This window comes from Acomys minous (assembly GCF_964271855.1).
Source record: "Acomys minous genome assembly, chromosome: 2".
Classification (NCBI taxonomy): domain Eukaryota; kingdom Metazoa; phylum Chordata; class Mammalia; order Rodentia; family Muridae; genus Acomys; species Acomys minous.
In genome coordinates, this window is record NC_140484.1 from 134,260,782 (window position 1) to 134,276,049 (window position 15,268).

At 43.1% G+C, this 15,268-nt stretch overlaps 1 protein-coding gene across 5 annotated transcripts in view; it reads right to left on the reverse strand.

The window, feature by feature from the left end:
* Window positions 1-15,268, reverse strand: part of RNF121 (ring finger protein 121) — a 51,377-nt gene that overhangs the window by 23,430 nt on the left and 12,679 nt on the right. For 2 of the 5 annotated variants that reach the window (XM_084801738.1, XM_084801737.1), the window contains exons 2-3: window positions 5,980-6,017; window positions 3,973-4,114 (exon numbers count right to left, since the gene is read on the reverse strand). In XM_084801738.1, the coding sequence (XP_084657864.1) occupies window positions 3,973-4,114; window positions 5,980-6,011 (174 nt within the window). In that variant the 5' untranslated portion in view covers window positions 6,012-6,017. Of the gene's footprint in view, window positions 1-3,972; window positions 4,115-5,979; window positions 6,018-6,776; window positions 6,800-15,268 lie in introns of those variants that run through there. The other 3 variants (XM_084801739.1, XM_084801741.1, XM_084801740.1) reach the window with 3 other exon arrangements.

A 15,268-nucleotide genomic window follows, 5' to 3' on the forward strand; every position in this document is an offset into this window, starting at 1 on the left:
GGCAAAACACTGTATGCATAAATAAATAAATCTTTAAAAAAACCAACAACATATACATAAAACAAGAAAAAAGAAAAAAGAATTGGTTTTAAGGCTAGACACAGTGGCATATACTAGTAATTCCAGCACTTGGGAGAGTAAAAGGCAGGAGAATTATGCATTCAAGATCAGCTACAGCTACATAGTGAGTTAAAGGTCAGCCTGGACTATATGAGATCATAAAAAAAACAAATATACAAACAACAATAATCATAACAATAGCTATATTTTAGTTTGGGTTCTAGTTTTACAATTTAACACGTATTCTCATAGCCAGGCATGGTGTACCAGGCCTTTAATCCCATCACTCCAGAGGCAGAGGTTGGTGAATATCTGTGAGTCTGGCCAGCCTGGTCTGCAAAGTAAGTTCCAGGACAGCCAGGGCTCTGTTACACAGAGAAACTTAGTCTCAAAAAACCAAAATACAAAACAAAAAACAATCATATTATCCCAACAAATTACTTCAAATTCTGCTTCATCATTTATTAGTCTGGAAAGTGGATAGAAATCCATGACCTATCTTATATAGTAGTTTGGCTGTTTGTTTGTTTTAGAATACTTTATTATTTTTATATAGTGTATATGAGATGGAGGAATGAAGGGAGGGAGGAGGAAGGGAGGAGGGAAAGAAAAGGAGAAGAAGGGTAGGGAAGGGAGGGAAAGAGGAGAACAGGAGTAAATGAGGGGGAGGAGAAAGGGAAGGAGGGAGGAGGGAGGGAGAGAGAGAGAGAGAGAGCGCGCGCAAGCGCATGATGCAGGTGTGCACATACTATCTGTATGCGCATATGTAGACGCCAGAGGGCAACTAAAGTGGGTTCTCTCCAGCCACCTCCTGGGAGACCGAGCTCAAACTTGGGTCATCAGGTCCATACTCAGGAGCTCTACTCAGAGTCACCTCACTAGGCCATTTTGTTGTTACTTGTTAGTAGCAGGCATTAAACCCGCAGCTTTGTACATGCTAGGCAAGCCCTCTTTCTCTGAGCCATGCTCCTGTCCTCATAGCACTTTTGCTTTGTGGTGTTGGACCTGCCTATCACCACCAGGTACACTAGTGCATATCTAGCCAAGAAAACCCTTTTTTTGGGTAATGGTTATCAAGTGTACACTATAAGTAATTTAGGGTATTTTTATTGTTGCTGGAAATGAAAATAGCATTTATGAAATTTAGAAAAAGCAAACAGTGTTATCTTGTTTCAAGTCAGTTACTTTGAACTATCTCTCCTTTGACCATGAAAAACAAGACTTGAGCTCCTAAACTACAGCCAGCAAGTGATGCCAAGAGCATCTAAGTTAGAGGTCAGCGGGCAGCACCCCTGCTGGCCACCCATCTCAGAGCTGGCAGCATCCTCGCTCCTCCAGTGCAGAGCAGAGCTGCTCATCAGGGACTCCTGTGCGAAGCCCAGCGCAAAGCCTGGACACACGTGGATGGCTTCTGAAAGGTGCTGGTGTGGCTGGGGAGAGCCTCTGGGTACCCGACATCATGGCTGTTCTTGGCTGGCAACTTGACTACATCTGGAATAGACTAAAGCCCAAAATGACTGAGGACACCTATGAGAGAGTTTTGCTTAATTAAATCATTTGAAGCGGGATAATCCTCTTCTAATCTGGATCTTTGACATGTGAAGACACACCTTTAACCCAGATCTTTTGAGGTGGGAAGACCTTCTGCTGGGAGGAGAAGGAAGGACATGGAAGAAGGAAGCTTCTGCTCTTTGCCTGCTTGCTCTCGCCCTCATCAGCAAGTCCACTCCCTCACTAGCGCTGGAGCCTACGTCTTGTGGACTCCAGTGTATACTGAAGACCAGCTGACGGCCAGGCTTATGACTGAACAACTACTGGGTTCTTGGACCTTCTCTTCATAGGCAGCCACTGTTGGACTAGAGATTCATTCTGTAAGGTCTGTTACTCTAGAGAACGCTGCGTAACACACCTGACATTCTGTGATGCACAATACAGCCCTCCTCACCACACAAAGAATAAACTGGCCTCAAATGCCAATAGTCACTGATGAAAACTCTCACTTAGAACAACAGGACCAGTGTTTTTCCACTTGGGGGTCACACGGGCTGGGCTGCCAACCTACACTAGTGAAGAACAAAACTGTATTCAGTTGGAAAGAAACATAAGCCTTATCTATCAACCCCATCATTTTCTGGCATGCCATAAACACACTTTTTTAAAGTTCCCATGGCTACCTTAGACACTGCATACTTCTGCTACTTAACAACAGCCTCAGTGTGTTTCCTTAACAAGGCATTTTCCAGGGAGTCATCTCAATTCCCTCGCATGCTAAAGACATTGTAATATATTTAACAGACAGACTTTTGCTTGTAATTGCCATGTATCTCTGTTTATTACCCTTTTCAAACAGTACTCAACCACTGAAACTACTAGTCAACCTAAAGTAAAACAGTGCCGGGCATGGTGGCACACGCTTTTAATCCCAGCACTTAGCGAGGCAGAGGCAGGTAGATCTCTGTGAGTTTAAGACCAGCCTGGTCTACAAAGAGAGAGCCCAGGACAGCCAGAGCTGTTACAAAGAGAAACCCTGTCTCAAAAAAACAAAAACAAAAACAAATTTAGTGAAACAACTCAAATTACTTATATTTAACTATGTGTTCTTTTGTTTGTTTGTTTGTTTTGTTTTTGTTTTTGGAGACAGGGTTTCTCTGTGTTAGCCTTGGCTGTCCTGGACTCACTTTGTAGACCAGGCTGGCCTCGAACTCACAGCGATCCGCCCGCCTCTGCTTCCCGAGTGCTGGGATTAAAGGCGTGCGCCACCACGCCCGGCCTCTATGTGTTCTTTTTTATCTTATTCTCCCACCTCTCTCTCATACAAGGCTACCAAGATCCAAATCTTGAGTTTTATCATTCTTGCTTTTCTTATATATATGTGAGTACATGTACGTGTATATATATATATATATATACACACACACACACACACATATATATATATGTATATATATAATATGTATATAAAACACACACACAAGAGGACAACTTCTTTTTTCTTTTTTTTTAAGAGGACAACTTCTGATGTCATTACTCAAGCACCATCCACTGTTTTGGCTTTTGGGTTGTTTTGAGTTTTTTGGGTTTTTTATTTTTCAAGACAGGGGGTCTCTCTGTGTAGCTTTAGCTGTCCTGAAACTTGCTTTGTAGACCAGGCTGGCCTGGAACTCAAAGCTATCTGCCTGCCTCTGCCTCCTGAGTGCTGGGATTAAAAGCATATGCCACCACGCCTGGCTAAATAAATCAATCTTAAAAAAACAAAAGACCAAAACTAGTGTTGGCTTTCCCTGTCAAGTGATCTCCTTTCCAAATGAATAGCTACTGAATTCCCTTCATGGATCTGTCTCACAATGTTGAAAAGTAAGTATCTACTTTTTCTGGCCATAAAAGTAGTTCAATGTTGGGTTGGGAGTGGTGGCACATGCCTTCAACCTCAGCACTTGGAAGGCAGATCTCTGTAAGTTTGAGGCCAGCCTGGTCTACGCAGTGAGTTCTAGGAGAGACTGAACAGTGAGATTGTCTCAAAGCAATCCAATAAACAAGTAAACAAGGCGTAGTTTCATGTTTTACCCTTGTTTTCACATAACAAATCACTTGCCCCTTAGAGACACACATATGTATACCCAACAAACTACTCATATCCTTCCATATGGAAAACTCACTGCTACTATTTTTTCTGTCTATATGTCCCCTGGGTCAAGCTGGACCCTGGGACACTTAAAAAGGGACTCTTGACAACTAAAAAGTGAGGGGTGCCAGGTATAGTGGTGCACACCTGTAGTTCTAGAATTTGGAAAGTAAAGACAGGAAGATCGTGAGTTCAAAGTCCTCCTCATCTACACAGTGAGTTCAAGGCCTTCCTGGGTGTCATGAGAGTCTGTCTCAAAGAGCGTTTGTAGGAGGTGAGGAGTGGCTTACATTGTAAGAGCGGGGGTGCCTCTGTTTCCACTGTACCAGGAGCAGCTGGGCCACCACCAAGGTAGCAATGAGGATGAGGACCATCTCAGCGTGCATGGCTTCGTGGCCGCGATGTTTGGCATGCATTCGTGCATGTTCGACCCTGAAAGCCAAGCAGAGAAGGTGAGTCAAGGAAGGAGTGGTGTGGGGTAAAGGAGCAGAGCTGCCTAGGGTCTCTTCCAGCCCAAGCTCAGAACACGGCCCTGGGATTTTTCACTTATCTGTTTGTTTTTGAGACAGAGTCTCTCTACAAAGCCCTGGCTATCCTAGGACTCACTCCGTAGACCACGCTGGCCTCAAACTCAGTGCTGGAATTAAAGCTGTGGGTCACCATGCCCAGCAACCCTGGGCTTTTCAACTGAAGGGTACCCTGAGAACTAGGAGCTAAGACCCACTCCTGAGCAAACGGACACGGACTAGAGCTGAGGCTGTTAGCATTAGAGGGGCTGCTGGCCCCTTGAGGCAGAAAAGTAAGGCCTTTCTTGAATCAGGAAGGAAATGCCAGGAGAAGCTTGTGTCACTGCCCGTTTCATCCTATTTCAGTCTGTCACTAGAAGAAAGTAGAGGTTACAGCCATAAAGCCTTAGTTAGACTTGTAGTATTTATTATCACACCACTAAAGGATGACACTGTAAGTGTCTTGCTTTATTTATCATACCTCTTTGTCAGGGCTAGAGAGCTTAGGACTAACTGAAGGCTAAAAACTGCTTTCTTCAAGTCTGTACTAACACAACCATGTCTTCATCATCGGTATCACATAAACAGCCTCCTCAAGAGCTTGAGGAAGTTCAATAACCAGATGGCATATCTGGAAACATCTTATTAATCTAAATCTGGCCTTTTCTGGTCTAGGCTGTATGGGACAGATAGATAAGCTGGGCACAGCACCATCTTTAATCCCAACACCCCGGAGGCAGAGGTAGGTGCATCTCTGTGAGTTTGAGGCAAGCCTGTCTAAAACACGTATGTGAAACTTTGTCTTAAAACATACATATATATTTTACAATGAAACAAAATGTACCTATCTACGGCTTTAATACACTGTACCTAATCCTAAACTCTGTGAAAACAAAAGACATAGCTGCACCTCATTCCCAATACCAAACCTTCAAATATTTATAATTGCATTAAAGCAAATAAATAAACAAAAAATCTTTCCTGTTTCTATAACCATTTTCCTGTGCCCTTTCAGGTCAACTGTCCTAATCAACCTCACTTCCTTTCTACCTTGCTTCCTACTTTCTTTCCTTCCTTTCTACCTACCTATCTTCCTTCCTTCCTTCCTTTCTTTTTAGGTTAGGCTGGCCTTGAACTCATGAGACCTAACTGCCTCTTCATCCAGAGACTAAAGGTGTACACCACCATGCCCAGCTAGGTCCTAATCTTTTAATCACTGTTCATGTAAAATGATGTGAACACCTTTAATCTTGGTGGCTTTCTTCTACATATAACCCAATTAAAAATCTTCAAAATAGCCGGGCATGGTGGCACAAGCCTTTAATCCCAGCACTTGGGAGGCAGAAGCAGGCGGATCACTGGTCTACAAAGCGAGTCCAGGACAGCCAAGGCTACACAGAGAAACCCTATCTTGAAAACAAAAAAAGGAAGGCTGGGATTACAGCTCAGAAGTGGATGACTTGTTTAACATAAATAAGGGCTTAATTCAATCCTCAGTATAGGAAAAAAGGGGGTGGTGATAAAAGAGGCAGTGAGAAGTTAAATAAATTACCGTATATCACATAGCTAGTAAATGGCAAAACTGGTTTCACCAAATGTACCTGCTTAGTGCAAGTACCTACTTACTCTAGGACCTGAGTAAGCTGCTCAGAAGTGACCCAGATACTTGGAAAGATTCCCAAAATACCTGCCTAACTGGTCATAAGATAATACATCCCATAAACAGAGAAGAAAAAGAACAGTTACAAAATTACCTGGGTTAGCCTGTGGGACCTAAACTGCCACACTTACCTCCATTGCTCCTCTGGGGAGAGGTCTGACATATCAACCTGTAGAAAGACACCACCAGAAAAATCTGTCATTGATTTAGAACTGCTCCCGCCTAAAATAAGGGGCTCAAACATTCATCAACATTTTCAAGGAATCAAAGGAGGAAGCTTCATACCTTACAGCCGATATGAAGCCCTGCCCACCACTACGTCACAATGATCGCTCCCTTCTTTAGCTGCTAGTTTGGTTTAGGTTTTATGATTGAATGAATGTTGCATGGCTGAGCTATGCAATCAAAGACCGGGAGTCCTAACTCCCAAGCTGCTCACAGGATGGTGGAAATACATTATATGCTAAGGATAGGCTGCAGAAGGATGACTAAGTGGGTTTTAACCCAATCTAGGTTGATATAAACCAGGGATGGTTTCTTGGAATGACTGTAAAATATTATCCAGAAATGAGAGGAATGCTCATGGCAAAGGAAATTACATGGAGAAAGAGGAGGAAAAAAAAGTTGTACAGTTTACAAATAATAAGCATGACTAGGATAAAATAGGAAGCTAGATAAAATATTGCCATATACTGACAGATGAATAGCCACAGAGGAGCAAGCAGAACATGAGACCAGGGCAAGGTGATCTTTGGGTCCTGCTCTGCTATTGACCTTAGAAGTGCATGGCCTTCTAAACTCAAAGCTTTAGTTCTCCCTAGAGCCTCTCAAACTTGGCACTACTGATATTCGGGGGTGGTTTTTATTTGCTGGGGGAAGGAGCATGTCTTGTATCAGTAGCATGCAGAAAGAACATCTATAGACTTACTCCAGGGAACAAAAGTTGCCCCCATCAAAAACCTCTGCTCCAGAACACGACATCCATAGCATTCACAGTGCAGCTTGTACTTCTTTCGAGCCATATAGAATCATGCCCAAATTCTAGAACTTAGGGCTGGCAATGTTCCCTGACAGCAAAGGAGATAAGAGCTTAGAAACAAGCCTTTAATCCCAGCACTCAGGAGGTAGAGGCAGGTAGATCTCCGAGTTAATGGCCAGCCTGGTTACAGAGTGTGTTCCAGGACAACCAGGGCTACACAGAGAAACCCTGGCAGGTGGAGGGGGGAAGAATGAAAAAAATTTTACTTATATATACATATATATATATATACATATATATATATATATATATATATATATATATATATATATATATATATATATATATTCCTTTATTTCCAACATGAAGGAAGGGAGGTGGGAACAAAGCCACATCTAGCTGAGGAAACTACTGGCCTTTGATCGCTGCTGGGAGAGGGAGTCAATTTTCAGTGGTGTGACACTGGTACATTGACCACACTCAGGGGCATGCCTTAGCCACAAACCTGACTCAATAGACTTTTTATAGAGAGAAGAATGAACATGAAGCTGGATGGGTAGAAAAGTGGGGGAAGGGGATGAATAAAATCAAAATATATGAAATTCTCAAAAAATTAGCAAAAACATTACTAAAAATATTCCTTTCCTTTCATATTTAATATGTTCAAGGCCTGGTTTCTCACCAATCCAATAACTTCAGAAAGGCACTTTATGGGGCTGGGGAAACAAATGGCTCAGTAAATAAAGCACTTCTCACATAGCATAAGACTATAACAGTTCAGATCCTCAGCACCCACAGGAAATGCCATCTGCATCTGCCTGTAATAGCCCACCTGTAATCCCCAGGCCAGGGAGACTGAGGCAGGGAATCCCTCCAGCTGGGCTAGTAGAAAGTGGGAGCTCCAGGTTCAAGTCAAAGACCCTGCCCCAATATGCATAAGGTGGAGAGCAATTGAGGAAGACATCAAAGTCAACCTCTATCCTCCACATGCCTGTGTACATACACGCATGCATACCCACACAGGCATGCACAGAGATGGAAGGAAGGGGAGGACAGAGAGGGGGAGGGAAGAGGAAGGGGAGGAGGGAGAGAGGGGAGGGGAGGAGGGAGGAAGAGAGGAAGGGGCGTTTTAAATAAAACGTTTAACATAAAACACAGAACTTCATTCTACTATCAAGTCAAGGTTTATACATCAGCAGGTATTGTCGTGTGTGTAGTGGGAGTGCTCAGCCCTGTCTAAGCAGAGCTTTCTGGCTTTTCCATACCTAAATTTAAAACAAAACAAATTTAAAAACAAAGCGAAACAATCCAGGGCTTTGTTGACTCCATCTGGGTAATGAAATCAACTATTTTCCTTCCTTCCTTCCTTCTCCTGCCCCACAACATGCTGCCTCACAGAATTTATTCCCGTGCCCTAACTCAGGCCTCATGTCTCCAGGAACAAGAGGTCAGATACTGCAAGAGAGAACAAACAGATTGAAAAAAATCTAGAAAAGTTCAGTTGGAAGGCTCAGAAACAGACAAGGAAGGATCTCATTTCCTAAGGAACAACCAATGCCCTCGCTCCATGCTACGTACTGAAAAGCCTTTTGCAACTGAGACCTACGCCGTGGCAAGCTCACCTACTTACAGTCCAGTCCACAAACACATGGGACTCACTGCTGTCCCTGGGGCTTTCCATACAATCCCTTCTCCTTACAATGTCCATTTCTTTCTCTTCCTATTGGAAGCCAAGTTATCCTTTGAAAAGTTGGCTGCAATTCCACCTTGTTGAATTTCTCTAGTGTGAATTTTCTCCTTTCCTCTTGAAGTATGGACCAAGGAACTGCACAGATCACCTGAGTGTTTGAAGGAGGCTTGCCCAGCATTCTCAGGTCTGGATTCAATCCCCAGCCAGGGAGGGGAAAAAACAGCACAACTCAGCACCACCCCAGACTGGGGCCGGGCGGTGGTGGCACACTCATTTAATCCCAGCACTCAGGAGCCAAAGGCAGGCGGATCACTGTGAGTTCGAGGCCAGCCTGGTCTACAGAGCAAGTCCAGGACAGCCAGGGCTACACAGAGAAACCCTGTCTCGAAAAATCAAAAAAACAAAACCCACCTTTATGTGAAGAACTAAAACAGGTATATACTCAATAAAGTAAGAAAACCCACTGAGGTCTGGAAAGATGGCTACTCTTCCAGACATCCTGAGTTCATTTCCCAGCAACTACATGGTGGCTCACAATCCTCTGTAATGAGATCTGGTTCCTTCTTCTGACATGCATGAAAACAGAGCACTCGTATACATAAAATAAATAAATAAATCTTAAAAAACAAACACAAAGAAAGAAAGAAAATCCATTGAAGAGCAAAGTGAATACCCAGAAGACTGGAGCAGGCATGGAGGTGTCCCTAGGAGTGCACCATGCACGCTATGCTGTGTGTCTTACTCCACCAACTGAATAGGGCCTCTGACTCCACAATATGGCTGTGAGGAAGTACCCTGATGGTGAACTGCCTTTCCTCCAGGAAGAGTGGGCACACTGGAAACTACTAGAAGAGGCTGGGAACTCAAGCTGGTGAAGCAAGTGATGCTTCCAGAGCCCCAGGGAAAGAGATCGGAAGAGCAAGCCTAAGGCTAAGACTAGAACTGGGGATTAAAGGGTTATTAGCACTTCACAAAGTAGTAGAAATGTTAAGAGGAACATATGATCTTGCTTTAATATTTGTGTCCTGAACCAAAATGTTACTTAAACTACATTCAAACCATTCTGGTTCAAGTGGGAAAACAAGGAAAGCTGTAAACTACAGCTATAATTAACCTGTACCATCTGTAAAGACATCTTTATTTGGTACCTCATTAAAGGAGTTTATTCATCTGGGGCCAAGCAGAAACCCAATCTGAAGGTACCTTGTCTGAAGCTCAGGTAGAAAATTAGGCAAGGTCTCAGGGAAAGGGTAATAACTGATGGTCCCATAGCCAACAATGCTTTATTGCTAGCCAACCTCTCCGCTCCTAGGATCACACAAGGCTGCTAGTCATGCAACCTACCTAAACCCAAATTTAAAAGGAATTAAACCAAGAATGCTAGACAGGGGGCAAGAGAAAATCTTACAAAAACAGAGAATGATCAAAGTTGAAGGGTTTGCTTTCTCAGATGGTTAGGATTTAAGTACCCACCCCTAGGCTCCCACAAGCAGACCTCATGTCCTCTACAAACAGCATTCACTCTTTGATCTCTGTTTTTACATAAGCTTTGTCCCTTAAGCCCCTCTCTTCCACCAAATCAATTCTCTCTACAGAGCACTGAACAAATCCTCCTGGGTTTTTAGAAAGTTCTTTAGAACATCCTCTACACATTTCCTCTGTGTATCTCAATACAATAATACCAGCACCTGGAAAGCTTATTATGAAACAAATTCCAGAATTCACACAAAATCCCCTATATATCAGAATCTTCAATCTAGTAAGATACTGAAATAATTTATATGCACACTAAAGTTTGAGAAACATTGCTACTATATTCAGCACTCAGATTCACAATTTGCATCTATAGGCATATGCATGGTTCTTTTATTTAAAAATAAAACAATTCACTACTAAGATCTATTCACACAGTGAAAATAGCCCATTTGTAAAGTACAGTAATCACTGGGGTTTAGTGTATTCACAGAATTGGGCCACAATTACCCAAAGAAGAAACCACATAACTGTAGTCACCTTCCATTCTTCTCCCAGCCTGTGGTAACCACTTACTTTCTGCCTCCACATAGATTTGAATATAGGCAGCTCATATGATACTGCAGTAACATGGTCCTTCGTGGCTGGCTTCTTCCACACAGCATAACTGTTTTCAAGTTTCATTCATTTTGTAGCATATATAATTGTTTCTCCTTTAGACTGCCAACATTTCAATGTATGGATAGATCATATTTCTCCATTCACTAGGGTCATTGACTTCTGAGCTTTACAAATAATGTTGCTATATGAACATTTGTCCCTAATGTTGTGTAAAAGTATGTTTTCATTTCTCTTAAGAACATAGCTAGAGTGTTAAGTGCTGGGCCACATGACAACTCCATTTTTTTGAGAACCAACAAGCTGTTTTTCATAGCAGCATATTACAGTCTCATGAGTAGTATGTGAGGGCTCCAATTTCTCCATATCCTTCCCAACATTTATTATATTTTTAAAAAATTTATTTTTACTGTGAACGGAGCACACACCACAGGACAGGAATGGAAGTCAGAAGACAGCCTGCTGGAGTTGGTTCTTTCCCTCCACCATGTGGGTTCCAGGAACACTGGTCTCTGACTTCCCCCTCCATACACACATGTATTTTGGAGAGTGTAAATGACACAGCATGAGTATGCAGGTCAGAGAACAATTTATGAGAGTTAGTTCTCTTTTTCCATCGTGTGGGTTCCGGGGATCAAACTAAAGTCTTCAGGCTTGACAGCCACTGCCCTCGCCCACTGAGCCATCTCACTGACTGACATTTGTGTTAATTTTTGTATATGTTGTGCAGCAGGGGTCCAACTTCATTCCTCCATAAAATTTAACTCAAAAAATATGACTTGTATCCTCCATTGCTGGTGGAAGTGCAAACTTGTACAATCACTTTGGAAATCAACCTGATACTTTCTCAGAAAACTGGGAATAGTCAGGACCCAGCTATTCCACTCCTGGGCACAGATCCAAAAAAAATGCTCCACCATACAACAAGGGCATTTGCTCAACTATGTTCATAGCAGCTTTACTCATAATAGCCAGAATCTGGAAACAACCTAGATGTCCCTCAACTGAAGAATGGATAAAGAAACTCTGGTACATTTACACAATGGAATATTATTCAGCTATCAAAAACAAGGAAATCTTGAAATTTGCAGGCAAACAGATAGAACTACAAAGATCATCCTGACTGAGGTAACCTAGACCCCCAAAGACACACATGGTATATATTCACTTATAGGTGGATATTAGCCCAACACAGATGTTCTCTGAAATATTCCACCCAGTGGGGGATCAGGAGAGATACTGGGACACGCAGCCAGACTCTGGGTGAAGAGTTGCAAATTGCATGGAAGAGTTGGGGGCTGGAAACACAGTTCGGGCGGTTGTTAGGAGCCCCACAAGGAGACTATTAAGGTTGGCGGATCTGGACCCAGGGGGCCTGCACAAACTGATGCACCAACCAAGGGCACTGCAAACAGAAGACCCAGACCCCTGTTCAGATGTAGCCAACAGACAGCTCATTCTCCACACGGGGATGGGGGAGGGGGGGGGAAGGGACTGCCTCTGACAAGAACTCTGGTGCCTGTGATTTGTTCACTGCCCCTTAGGAGGGAGGTCCTGGGGGAGCACAGAGGAAGGGGATGCAGGCTATGCAGATGGGATCTGATAGGCTGTGGTCAGACAGTGGGGGAGGATGACCTCACCTATCAGAAGTCTACAGGAGGAGAACAGAAAGGAAAAGGGAGGGAGAGTAGGAACAGGAAGATAAGAAGGAGGGGATTACAATTGGGGTGCAATGTGAATTAATAATAATAATAATAATAATAATAATAATAATAATAATAATAATAATAATTTAAAAATATGATTGGTAAAGGCTCAGTAAAGTGCTGCTGTGCAAGTCTGAAGACCAGGTTGAGATCCCTAGTGCTTATGGAGATGCTGGGTAAGGCAGCCTGTGTCTGTAACCCCAGCACAAGAGAAGGATGGTGTCTTAGGGTTTTTATTGCCATGATAAAACACCATGACCAAAGCAACCTGGGGAGCTATATCGTCTTACAGCTTGTAGTCCATCATCCAAGGAAGAGGTAGCACCACCCTCAGTGAGTGGACCCTCCCACATTAACATCAATCAAGAAAACACATCACAGGCTTACCCACAGGCCCATCTGATGGGGGCAGTTTCTTGATTCATTCAAAATGACTAGAGCTTGTACCAAGTTGATATAAAACCAGCTAGCACAGAAGAGATATATGGACTGAACATGACAGGATACAACACAACAGGTGGCCTCTGTATACACACACACACACACACACACACACACACCTACCTCATACCCCAATGCATCAGTATAAGGTTGTATAATTCAAGCCATCTTTTTTTTTTTTAAGATTTATTTATTATTATGTATACAGTGCTCTGTCTGCACATATACCTGTAGGCCAGAAGAGGCCATCAATCAGATCACATTATAGATGGTTGTGAGTAATCATGTGGTTGTGGGAATTGAACTCAAGACCTCTGGAAGAGCAGTCAGTGCTCTTAACCTCTGAGCCATCTCTCCAGCCCAATCCAAACCATTTTTCCTTTTTTGTTTTTGTTGTTGTTGTTTTGTTTTTTGTTTTTTCGAGACAGTATTTCTCTGTGTAGCCTTGGCTGTCCTGGACTCACTTTGTAGACCAGGCTGGCCTCAAACTCACAGGGATCTGCCTGCCTCTGCCTCCCTCCCCAGTACTGGGATTAAAGGTGTGTGCCACCACTGCCCAGCAATCCAAGCCATTTTACAGACCACACTTGCTTTGAATTTCAAAAGAAATAAAAACATTTTTGTGGGGCTGGGCATGGTGGCGCATGCCTTAATCTCAGCACTCGGGAGGCAGAGGATGTTGGATCACTGTGAGTTCAAGGCCAGCCTGGTCTACAAAGTGAGTCCAGGACAGCCAAGGCTACACAGAAAAACCCTGTCTCAAAAAAAAAAAAAAAAAAAAAGAAAAGAATTTTTTGTGGACTCCTCAGCACTATGCATTTTATAAGACTGGAGTAAATGAGCGAGGGCCCTGGTACCTCCCACAGCTGCCGAGGTTGCTATGCTGTTGCTTCTGAGATTCTCTGCTCAGCCAGGCATGGCGGCGCACACCTTTAATCCCAGCACTTGGGAGGCAGAGCCAGGCCAATCTCTGTGAGTTCACGGCCAGCCTGGTCTACAAAGCGAGTCTAGGACAGCCAAGGCTACACAGAGAAAACCTTTCTTGAAAAAACCAGGAAAAAAAAAAGATTCTCTTCTCTACGAAGCCTATCTGAACACTCAGAGTAGGTTTTAGGTTCAAACTAAAGCTCACATTGGCTAAAAGCTTCCCCCAAAGTGACACCTAACTCTTTATAACAATGTAACAACTGATAACCACTGGGGAACAGTGAGCATTCTGTGTTTTGAAAAACAACAGAAAGTTTGACATGGAAGCCAGGAATGGTTGTACACACTTTTAATTCCAGCACTTGGTAGGCCAGGGGCAGGAAGAATTATAAATTCAAGGCCAGGCCAGCCTGGACTCATAGTAAAAGCTGTTTAAAAGGAAAGGTGGTGGTGGTGGCGAATCCTTGGCATTTCAATAACCTACAAATGTAAAAGGCAAAGAAAGATGTCTGGAATTTTGACAGCAATAAATATTTTTCTTTCATTCATTCACTTAATTACTAAACAAGCATAAACCAATTATTCTTATAAAACTTGCCTTTTAATACAGAAGACAATAAATATAAAATATTTTATTTATGTATGAGGGTGTTTTTGCCTGCCATGTACATCTGTGTATCATATGTGTGCCTAGTGCCCTCAGGAGTCAAAAGAAGGCCCCACCAGATCTGAGACTGGAGTTAGAGATAGTTGTGAGTTGCTATGTGGGTGCTGGAAATCAAGGCAGGTCCTCTGGAAAAGCAACCAGAGCTCTTAACCCCTGAGCCATCTCTCCAGCCCAATGAAATTATAAGCAAAGACAACACAGGCTAAGAGAGGAAAGAGTAAAGGAAGCATCTCGCTGTTCCACATGGGCAGTCTGCTTTCCCTAAAAATCCTCCAATATGTGCACAGCAAACCAGGCCAAGTGAACAACGAGAACCATGCGATGTGCCTTGTGTGTACATCAGCTGTCCTTTTCTCAACAACGAGACAAGCACCTTTGGGCTCCAATCTGGCACAACTATTCATTGCTATGTCAATAAACAGGGCATGTCTCCGTGTGCCTCAGTTTCCCCATCTATAAAATGAGAGGACTGCCTCCGATGGTATGCATGTTCTTTTAAACTGAAATAGTGTGATTCACACCAAAGCTTTCTTACTCTAAATTTCTGGAATCAGTTACAATACTTTGCTCGTTGAAACTGCCAGTTTCCTTAGTTACCACAGAAGTAAAAGCAAAAATGTCTTTTAGTCTCGTGGAATATGCCAAACCTAAATGCTACCGAATGAACTCAGCAACAATTTACCAGAGGATATGCACATATTTATCAACAAGATCATGACCTCCCAGCACATGCACAGATATACACATACACCTAATTTTTCTTTTCTTTCTTTTCTTTTTCTTCTTCGAGACAGGATTTCTCTGTGTAGGCTTGGCTGCCCTAGATTCGCTCTGTAGACCAGGCTGGCCTTGAACTCACAGACATCCACCTGCCTCTGCCTCCTGAGTACTGGGATTAAAGGTGTGTGCCACCACTGGG